The 11,079-nt window shown below is 37.1% G+C and overlaps 2 protein-coding genes across 2 annotated transcripts; one reads left to right on the top strand and one right to left on the bottom strand.

The window, feature by feature from the left end:
- Positions 1 to 474: 474 nt before the first annotated feature.
- LOC125808176 (uncharacterized) lies at positions 475 to 4,870 on the bottom strand. The gene is made up of 8 exons (XM_049487905.1): positions 4,467 to 4,870; positions 3,700 to 3,834; positions 3,360 to 3,539; positions 3,059 to 3,120; positions 2,772 to 2,929; positions 1,486 to 1,634; positions 1,042 to 1,185; positions 475 to 757 (listed from the first exon to the last, which is right to left on the bottom strand). The coding sequence occupies exons 1-8, from the start codon at positions 4,818 to 4,820 to the stop codon at positions 572 to 574; spliced, it is 1,368 nt and encodes a 455-aa protein (XP_049343862.1). The 5' UTR covers positions 4,821 to 4,870; the 3' UTR covers positions 475 to 571.
- Positions 4,871 to 9,091: 4,221 nt separating this feature from the next.
- Positions 9,092 to 11,004, top strand: LOC125840121 (uncharacterized). Its single transcript, XM_049519093.1, has one exon. The coding sequence runs from the start codon at positions 9,092 to 9,094 to the stop codon at positions 10,880 to 10,882; it is 1,791 nt and encodes a 596-aa protein (XP_049375050.1). The 3' UTR covers positions 10,883 to 11,004.
- The last annotated feature ends 75 nt before the right edge of the window (positions 11,005 to 11,079 follow it).

Consider the following 11,079-nt stretch of genomic DNA (forward strand, 5'->3'; position numbering starts at 1 on the left):
CCTAGGAATTGGGAGGAGGAAACAATGTCCTATGAAGGTTCAATTGTTTTCCTAGTTTGCCTCGTTTGTTAGGATTGCTTGGAAATTCACCAAAATGATGACAGCTTCATTCTAGTATGACAAAAACTAGCATGAAATGATGAGTCATTGTCAGTTGCAGACTTGAAACATGTTTAATAGAGCACAAAATTATTTTAACAGCTGTATGTTAGTCTTATTATCCTTAATGTTCATCTAATATAGTTTGATATCAAGTTTAATGTATTTCAAATTTATCTGCAATTATACAAATGGGCGTAGGATAAATAATTAAATCTAACAGATAGATAGTTAATGTGAACCAAATAACATCACATGAAAGGTTAGATTCTATTAGTTAGGCAAATTTAAATTAAAAAAATATGATAACATTACAATAATAACTATGGGACGTTTTACCTCCTTTTTTTCCTTTGGAAGTTTGGGGTGTTGTTAAAAAAGCTACAAAACAAATGAAATTTACATTCTGTACAGGCAGCTCCAAGGCCTTTACCTGCAATTTCTTGTATTATTTTGAATTTAATATATAATGTCAACTAAGAGATCGATTCAAGACGAAGAGCAGACCGGAGTCTCCATTCAAAAAGAAAAGTTCCAAAGGTACATAAGAAGACACAGACACTTCTGATGAGGCGAATCTGTATGTAGGCTGCAAAATCTTGCTACCTTTGGCACATGGAATAGTTAGAAGACGCGGACCAGTCCTCATCTGCCATATCTGCAATGATAAACTCAAGTGTCAAAACAAGTATAATCTCCGATGCATCTTCTGATATATAATTAACCTAAAGTTTACTCGAACAATTTTCATCAGATATAGTTTTCACGAGCAATCAACAAATGGCACAGCTATGTATTTGTTGTTTTCGCTAATAATTATTAAGCAAAAGGATGGTAGTTTTGGCTGTATTAAGTTACTATGAATGAAGTCTGAAGCGCATAATTAAAAATGGAGGTGAAATGAATGAGAAAGATGATACAGCAGAGAGTGCAGCAAACTACCTCAACAATCCCTTTACGTGGTGCATGAATTGCTAGACAGAGGCAATAATCACTTTTCACGTGTTCATGGTAAGCAGATCTAGACGTTTCAATGTCTTTCTTAGCAAGCATCTCAACAAAGAGGCAACTTGCATCACGATAACCCTGCAAACCAATATGTTCATTTTATCAGGTGATGAACCTAAGTAGATAGTTGGGGCTTGTTTGCTTTCGATTATTTCATCTGAACTACTCAAAATCATTTGAAAACTCAAGTTTCCAGTCCATATTGACATTCAGTTCTTATATGAAAAATCAATTCACTGAAGTAATAATCAAACATTATTCTACATTTCTACTGAATGTGCACAAGTATATTTATTCACCATCTAATGATCACTTATATAACGATAAATAATTTGGATAAACCAAACAAGTAATGATTAATAGGTGAATAGAACAAACCTTCCACAAACGGACCACCACAAGGGCCTGAGTGTCTAAGAGTAAGATACGACCCAGAGAATCAGTTATTGCAGCCAAAGTACCACTAGGTGATAATGTGAGCTTCTCCCCCTTTCTAGGATGATCCTTAAAGCAAGTCAAAGGAGAAGCTGCCAGAAATAGATAATTTACAATGACATTTTGTCAGCTAAATTGAAATCCAATTAGATACTCAGAGAGTATACGATGAAGTCTGAAGTACAACTATGTAAAACATGGAAAAATACAGCTAAACTTTATATTGTTAGATGAAATACTGAGAATTAGACTTCAACTGAAAATTTAAGGAGCAAAAGAAAAATCAGCGAAAGATAACTTCAGCATTCTCCACTTCACAATCCAAACATACAACTTCAATGGGAAAGTAACATGGCAGGGTCATTATTTGAGTTTTTCCACTAATCTAGTAACTCCAGCATCAACTTTACCAGGTTCAGTTTACTGACTAACAGTCAGCACAACATTGGAAAGTATGTTACCCAAAGACCAGAGCAAACATAAACAAATTACCATGGTCCGGTCCAATATTGACTATGTTTTCTCCAAGCGAAGTCCAGAAAGATAATGGAGAGAAGTAATTGAGTTTTCTTGAAAAAGGAGCTTGTCATTAACAAAAGGCAATAAAACATAGTAACCTTTTTTTTCAACCAAGTGACACGAAGGTTGTCTCTACCTACTTGTAATAGACTCTCGGAAGCCAGTGTGGGCACCCAACACTAGTCGTCGAGTACAGATCTAGAAGTCAGATTTGTCATCACCTAAATCTTAGGATGCAGGGATACAGATTGGAATATGGGTACATGCCTTAATAACACAACCAATAAAGTATATATGACATATATAAGTAAATGTGTTTAGACAAAGAATTGAAAGTAATAAATTAAAGCTAGAATATTTAAATTTTTTCTAAGCACTTGATAATTTATTCATAGGTTATCTCGTATCAGTACTTTATGTGAATATATATGCAATAAACCAAAGAACCAATCAACCTATACTTCTTGGCCATATTGCAAACTACTTTCCAACTCAAAGATAAACTTGTAGAAAAGAACACTTCTTTCAGTCATGATCTCTAGATGGAAGTTCAAATAAGCAAAGGAAGGATGGAATGATGCTTGGAAGGGCTAAAAAATGAGCATTTTGACATGTAAAAGGAGTGATATGTGATCAACCTCTAGTTATTAAATTAAAATAGAGAGAACTGAATAAGAAATTCTTTCAACGATGAAAAAAATACCATATACCTCGAGCAAAAGGCTGAGGCATTGGTTCTGGTCTTTTTGTAGGAGATGGATCACTTCTCCATAACATTTTTGAGATTGAAGTTATTGTTGAAAAAGTTGCAGGCACAACCTTGGAGAGAATAGCCCCTACTATTGATCTGCTTCGGTCTACAGAAAGTCTTGAAAGTGTAAAGAGAAATCCAATTTAGTAAAATAAAGCAAGAAATGGGAATGCAGACAGAAACTTTAGTTAAAAAAATTAAAATGAACTTGAAAAAGAATCATAATATAATATACTGCAGACTAACCGATAAGCAGAAATCACAGCATCAGCTCCAACAGTGATTGCACAATAATAACGCTGACTTGACTGCCCAACAATAAAAGCAGCTGAATTCAAATACCAGAATAACTTCAGAAAATTTCCGGAAGTCATAGGGCGAAAAATAGCATTTCACTAGAGCACTAAAAATTCATTTTGGTGTGTGCACTATAGGAGAAGGTTTAGGGGGTTGAGGAAACAACAAATCCCAGTAGAAAAGTATGCCTTGTTTAAAAGGAAGAGAAGAAAGTACTGCAATATGATACAATGAGAGATTAAAATATTACCTGTAGCTCCAGCAGAGGAGGGGGCATCAGACCAGTGATAGCAGCATCAACACAGGAACCATATTTACTAACATTCCATAGCTGGTATGGAAGCCTCCCAAAAGTATCTGTAGAATTTTCAGATTCTCTCTCATCCCAGAACTGAGAGTGTCTTTCTCTAAACCACCTCTGAAGCATATTCTGCATTTTAATACGGACATTAGCGGTATGGCATATGAGAACCTAAACTTCATGGTTCGACATCAAAATGGAGATGTAAAATTTTTAAAATAAATGTCCTCATATCATAGTTGATTTAGAAAAAATAACATTACTTGTAACCGCGAGAATATTCGAATACCTGAATGTCTGATCCATCAAATCGAGCAATAACACCTGACATAACAACACAGACCTCTTCTGATGATGCATCTTGGGTTAGATCTCTCTTGGTATCACGGACTCTCAATCTAAGAATCTTTCCAGGGCTTACTATCTGCCACACAAAAGTTCTGGTAAGTTCGCTAATTATCATATGGCACCGCTAAATAAAACAAAATAAAATCTCAAACCAAAGGCTTATAGGTTCCAAAATATCTAGTTTTACTACATAGCATAATCAGTTAAGATGTCAAACTAAAAGAAAAAAGTACATAATGACCATCATAAACAAACTCTTTCGTTTTCTTTGAGAATAACACTAAAAACAAACAAACAACAACATATCTAGTGCAATTCCACAAGTGGAATATAGGAAGGGTAGCAGGTAGGACAATCTTACACAAGTGGGTTGTGGGAGATAAAGAGGTTGTTCCCGATATACCCTCAGCTCAAGGACAAATTTATCATAAATGACAAATGAGAAAGCATAAAACTTTTAAATAGCAAAACTAAGAGTAGCGTGATCCAGTGACAAATACTAATGCCTAATATAATCCAAGCACATTCGCAACTTCACTAAAATTCTTTCTGAAGGTGAATTCCACAGCTTCATCAATTCCTACAACTCCCTAGGTTACCTAACCCCAATTTCCCCCCTCTTATAGCTTCTTCACATAAAAATCAAATTCACAACTACATTTACTAATTCCACTGCATTTGCAAACTATGAACAGAAAAGACGAATACCTGTTTATGAATCAGATCACCACGGAGAGAATAAATCAACAAATACCCACGAGAAGTGCCCAAAGCTAAAACTTTGATATCATCAAACACTAACCACTCGATCGCAGATATATACTCAGCCTCGATCGGAGAGAGATCAGGTACAATCTTCACCCGGTTTCCTACCGGGTCGGATCCTTCGGACCAATGCAGAATGAGTACAAGCGAGCGGTTGGCTAATGCAATTGAATGAGTGTCGAGAGCAGTTAGGAGATTAGGGTTGTTTACAAGCCAACCTTCTTTGCCGGCGCCGAGCTCCGACAAATCGTCGCAGGCTATGCATCCGAGCTCCGTCGTATGGTTTCGTCGGGCCATTACAGGTCAGATGGAGAAGATTAGAGTCAGATCATCGGAAATTTGTCAAATCCAGGGTCCTACTCTGTTATATTATTCTGATATTTCTTTTGTATTTTATTATTTATATACTTTGCTTGTACCATGTTCAATTCCTTAAACTTTTAAAGTGAATTTTACATATAATATAGTTAAGAATTTCAGAATATATATATATATATATATATATATATATATATATATAATTTTATTTTAGGAGCTAATCTAAATATTGTTTTATCTAGAATAGTATTTCCTTCATCTCAAACAAATTTGTTGTGTTTTTTATTTACACATAAAAAGAAAATATTAATTAATTAATTAGGAGATGATATAGTTTTTATGTACAAACTAAAAAAAAAATGTAACATCTCGCACCTAGAAACGACTAGAAAGAGTTTAAAATCTGAAAATAATGATTTTTGGAAAGAATAAGAAAATCTGGAAATTTTGTCTAAGTTAAGAAAGTGAGTTTTGACCATTTTCAAATGGCCATAACTCCTAGCTCTGGATGAGTTAGGAGCAATTATTGATATGGTTGGAAAACCCTTAGAGATATCTTTCCAACGCCGCTGAGTTTATGAAATTTCGACATCGTATGAGTGAGATATGCCTTCCGGAAGTTGGGCTATTGAATCGAGGAAAGTTTCAATCCGGATTTAAGGAAGGGCAAAGTAGTCTTTTCTCTAATTAATTTCCTAATTCGTTTTTAGGGATTTATAGGGGTAAAAACAGAACTTAATTCAATTTTGAAAAGTTAGAATACGCTTAGGGCTTGGAGAAGAGAGAAAGAAAGAAAGAAAGAAAGAAAGAAAGAACGGGAGAAGAAGGCAAGATCATTCAAGATTGCGAGTGGAATTCGTAAGGTATGTGAGATCTTTCTGTGTTGGGTTAGTTCACCCACATACCAACTTGTTTCAATCCTTTGGTTTGGAGTTGTTTACATGTTGAAAAGTGAGGTTCTTGAAGAACAAATTGTAGAATTCTTGTTGGTTGAATTGTTGATGCTTGGGGGGGGGGGGGGGGGGGGGTGAATTGATTCATGTTTCCGGGTTGTTTTGCGAGTTAGATTGGTTGTATATTGAAGGTACAATTGATCCTAGGGGTTTGGGGAAAGTACCATGGAAGTTTGGAGGGTTTAGAGATGAAAAACGGAGGAGAAAAGTCGAGAACACCTGGGTACAGGGGTTGGGGCGTCACACCTCTCAGCGCGCCCCAAAATGTTCTCTGAGGTTTGGCCTCTGGTGCGTCGCCCCAGCCAGAGCGCCCCACCCAGCTCTCTGAGGTTTGGGGCCTGGCTCCCCACGCCTCTCAAAGCGCCATGGACACCAGCTCTCCCCAATCGTTCCCTACCTTCTCGTACGTGTTTCTAAGTGATGTACCTATATTTCCTAGTCGATTCTAACATTCTAAAATACATCTAAACATCATGAAATCATCCATAAACATGAGATCATGAACCTTGAATCCATAATCCAATTCAATGAAAGTTAAGATCAAAGTCAAGAGAAGTAAGAGTCAAGTCAAGATGAGTTCTTAGAGGTTTCCAAATGTTTTAACTTTGTTTTAAGACTTAGAGTTCAAGTTGAGTAAAGAGTAAAGAGTAAAGTTTGAAGTTCATTTCTTCAAAAGTATATGGGGACTAAGTATTCCCAAAGAGATTTAAAATGTTTTTACATTTAAATAAGAATGGAAACTGAGATTTCCAAAGAGCATTCGGGCTAGTTTTCAGAAAAGAGTAATAGCTTTCTAAATGAAGCAAGCAGGGAAACTGAGATTTCCAAGATAGCCTTTGAGCTAAGTTTTTGAGCACTAATCTCAAATCACAGAAGAAGTATGTTTTTAAAACATAAGAGCTAAACTCCCACAACAGTTATTGTATTTTTATATACATCAGTTCATTTGTATTTCTACATACATCTCAGATTTATTGTATCTTTGCATACACACAGAGTTTATAGTATGCTTTAAACAACTTTTCTTTATATTGCACTTGCTTTAAATTGCTTTATATTGAAATGAGTCAATCAGGTTGAGTTGAGTTGAGCCAGGTAAGTTATTCAGTTTCTTTCAGATTCCTTCTAGCCTATGTGTGGTTTAGCATTCCAACTCGCATACTCTTACATTCAATGTACTGATACCAGTTGGCCTACATTTTATTATGATGCAGACGCAGGTAATCAGGATCAGCACCTAGCACCTTGTTAATTCAGTTGAGCAACTCAGAGTCAATGGTGAGCCTCATTGCATTTCGGAGGACTTTTTTATTCGCTTTCAGTCTTTCATTTATTAGGATGTTGTGGGGTTTGTCCCAACATCCATCTCAGTATTTTAGAGGCTTCATAGACAGTCAGATAGTTACTAGTTCAGATGTCTTTCTTTATCCTTCAGATGTTGTTTAAGACCTAAGTGCCATTTTGGCCAACTTATTATTTTTTAGTTATTATTTGAGACTGTTTCATTGAGCTAAGTCTTCCGCTGAGTTAAGTAAGTCAGGCCAAGGGTTCGCTTGGGGCCAGAAATAGTCTCCGAGTGCCAGTCCCGCCCAGGGTGTAGGCTCGGGGCGTGACAAAAAAAAGGGACAATCTAATTATTTTTTAAAAAAAAACATCTAATGAATTATGAGTTCAATCCATCATGTTTAGCACAAAGACGGATATTCCTTGCTCATTATCAAACAATCACTTATTCACAAACTTCGTGTGGGGAAAATAATTTTCATTTCCCATTTATGGAAAACCCTTTTCGCTTCGCTTAGCCTTACCCTCCTCTAGGGGTATTCTAGTGATAGGTTCTATAGGAATGGACGATTTTGGTCAAATACCTAGCGAATAGAACATGGCTATAGGGGTGGATACCCTCACTATCTGTAGAAGATCTCAAGTGTGAATCCCGATCGATTTATCTATCCGTATATAGGTATATGATCTAGCATATCCATTTGTGAAATAAAGAAGAAAATTTCATTTCCCCCACCCCACTCTAAGTACGAATAAAGTGCGAAAGGGGTGATAATTTCTATAGGAAAACTCCTTTTGTATTAAAATATTGGAAAAGGATCAAAATTGCCCCTGAACTATGTGAAATAGATCACTTATACTCTCCGTTACATTTTGGGATAAAAAATACTCCCACCGTTATCCTAAGAGACCACAAATACCCTCAAGAGTTAACACCCCAATTTTTTAATGATGTGGCAAGCCACATGGAGCTACTCTCTCCACCTAAGCTGCCAACTAGGATTCCCACTAACCTATTCTTGCTAACCATCAATTCATCCTCCCAAATCAAACCCTAGTTTTCAGAGAAAAAATAATTTTTTTCCATTAAAGTTTCAAGCAATGAGTTTTTTAGTTTAGTTTTCAAGCAATGGATTTTCATTAAATTTATTTGTTGATCAGGTTTTTAGTTTTGAAGATTGTTACTCTTCTTTGTGGTCATATACACTACTTCATGATGGGAAATGAAGATAAAACACTGCTTTGTTTCTGTCATTGGGACAAGATGAATAGGGTATTACTAATCAGGTTATTGCTAACTTGTTTTGGTTTTAGAGGTGTAATATTAAACTATCACTAATTGAATTCATGAAAGAAAAAAGAAAGGTCTCACATGGAAAGGGTAGAACATTGTAGATTTTAGAAGTCAACAATCAATAATGGAGGGAAGGGGAATTTAATATGATTTGGGAAGATGATGGGTTAGTGGAAATCCTAGTTGGCAGCTTAGGTGGAGGAAGTAGTTCCATGTGGCTTGCTACATCATTACAAATTTAGGGTGATAACTCTTGAGGGTATTTGGGGTCTCTTGAAATAACGACGGGGTATTTTTGATCCCAAAATGTAACGAAGGGTATATGTGATCTATTTCGCATAGTTCAGAGGTAATTTTGACCCTTTTCCGTTAAAATATATCATGATGCTAAATTGGCTTAATATTTGTTCTCAATCCATAACAAATGAGTATAAGTCAACTTATCATTGAAATATGTTTTAATCCAAAGAAAGTAATAATTGAAGCATATAACTCACAAAAAAAACAATAATTGTCTTTCAGATGGCTCAGTTGATTGGAGGGTGGTCATTCACACGAATGAATCGAGATTAATTCCCCTCAATATCTTCTAAGTCGAGCATGTCACATAGGTTTCTTCCTTTTTCAGTTGTTTAGCTGTTCTGTAAATACACCTTTATCCTATAAAGCAACACAGCTCATTCCTTCTCCCCAATTGCTGTGAAAAAATTGTAGAAAAAATGCAGAATCAGAACTTGTCTGTAGCTAAAACCCTAAACCCTACCTTCACAACTCTTCAATTACCATCTCTCGCCCAATTCTTCAACCCTCTTCGCAGAACACTGCCCTCAATTCCATCTACCTATAGAACTCCGAAGCCTCTCTATATTCAAGCCCAGAACCGGGAAATCGCAATTTCCCGGCAAAATGACAGTCACCGGAGGGATATCCGGTCATTTGCCGGCCGAAGCAAAGGAAAATCCGGTGGAACATCACCCGGCCGCATTGAGGGAAGCGGCGAGTTCCGGCGACAAGCTAAACGAAATGCCCGCCGAAAAAGTAAGAAATTAGCTGAGAGTCTTTTCTACAGGTTGAAGAATCCTCATGGAAACTACCCGGATAATTTCTCCGAGGAAGAGCTGCAAATGATTGGTTTGGGGTATGATAGAATGGTTAGGTTCATGGAAAGAGATGACCCGAATCTCAAACACCCGTATGATTGGTATAAATATGGTCAGTTTGGGCCGTATTCTTGGCGAGGAGTTGTTTTAGGGGAGCCTATTCGAGGGCGATTCTCGGACCCATGTGTATCGATGATTGGTGAGGTTAGGGACCAAGAAGAGTGGGAGAAGATTGAGCAACATGAAATGGCTCAGGAATTTCAGAATAGATTGGATGCAATGGATAAAAATGTTGGTTTTCGATACTTTTGGGTATTTGTTAGGCATCCTAAGTGGAGGATATCGGATTTTCCTTGGCAACAATGGACTTTGGTGTCCGAGGTCGTTGTTGAAGCTGGGAATCAGAGGTTGGATAAATGGAATTTGATGGGGCGGCTCGGGAATAAAGCAAGGTCATTGATCACACAATGTGCAGCATGGATGAGACCTGATATTGTATATGTACAGAGGCCTGTATATCAGTGTAGGTTTGAGCCTCAAGATGACTTTTTTAAGGCGTTAACGCCTTTGCTTGATCCAGAAACTGAACAGGATTGTTTGTTTGAGTTGGAGGATGATAACGGAAGGGTGGAATTCTGTACTTATTTTGGTGGGTTGTGTAAGATTGTGAGAGTGAATCCCAAGGCATTTGTGGATGATGTAGTAAAGGCTTATGAGAAATTGAGTGATGAGAAGAAGTCCAAGTGTTTGGGGTTCTTGTTAGACAATCACCCTGTGCCTTTGTTGCATCCTTATACAAAGGAGTGGAAGGTGAAGTTGGAGGAAATGGAGATGGGTTGTGATGCACCGGATGATGATGATTATGGCAGAAATAACAAGGGAGAGACCGAGATAGTGGACTGGATTGAGGATGAGGAGTATGGTGAAGATGACGATGACAATGAAGATGAGTACGATGTGGATTTGGATGCAAGTGGAGATGATGATGATGAGCTGGGTATCAATGAGGATGACGATTCAAGTCAGGAAGAGGACACAAGATTCTGGGAAGATGAATTTAAGAAGGCATTGGGTAGCAACGAAGCAATGGAAAAGTTTGCCAAGAAATATATGGAGACATCAACAAAGTTTTATGAAAAGCATATAAATGCAATGGAAGACAAGGAACAAGAAGCAAAGGAAGATGGTGGAGATGAATTGGCCATGAGAGGTGTTAGAGCCAAAATTAGCCCAAAGGAGTGGGAGAGTCATGGATTTGGTCCTTGGAGAAGAAAACTTAAGAAAGGTAAAATGCCTCCTGAATTGTTCATGAGAGCTGCAGTCAGGCCATTCACTTACAAGAATCTGGTAAAGGAAATTGTTTTAACCAGACATGCTATACTAGAAGGCGAGATCGGTAAGAAGAAATGAAACAGTTACCAGCTTTTGCAATTGGGTAGGACTAGATACAAAGATTCATTGTGCTACACTGCTAGTAATACTGCAGAAACAATGTATTATCATAAGAGCTAAGTTATTTTCTTGTATAATTTCAGTTGAGGGAAAAAGCAGACTCTGCAATCCACCAAGAACATATTGCTATGTATTAATACCAAGTTTTGATCGGA

Source organism: Solanum verrucosum, unplaced genomic scaffold (assembly GCF_900185275.1).
Source record: "Solanum verrucosum unplaced genomic scaffold, falcon-dt-bn FXZP01000277.1, whole genome shotgun sequence".
Classification (NCBI taxonomy): domain Eukaryota; kingdom Viridiplantae; phylum Streptophyta; class Magnoliopsida; order Solanales; family Solanaceae; genus Solanum; species Solanum verrucosum.

Coding starts and splice junctions, on each gene's coding strand:
- LOC125808176 (XM_049487905.1), bottom strand. CDS start 4,820: ATGGCCCGACGAAACCATACGACGGAGCTCGGATGCATAGCCTGCGAC. Junction 2,930..3,058: donor GCTGTGATTTCTGCTTATCG/GTTAGTCTGCAG, acceptor TACACTTTCAAG/ACTTTCTGTAGACCGAAGCA. Junction 1,635..2,771: donor GCCTCAGCCTTTTGCTCGAG/GTATATGGTATT, acceptor TATTTCTGGCAG/CTTCTCCTTTGACTTGCTTT.
- LOC125840121 (XM_049519093.1), top strand. CDS start 9,092: ATGCAGAATCAGAACTTGTCTGTAGCTAAAACCCTAAACCCTACCTTC.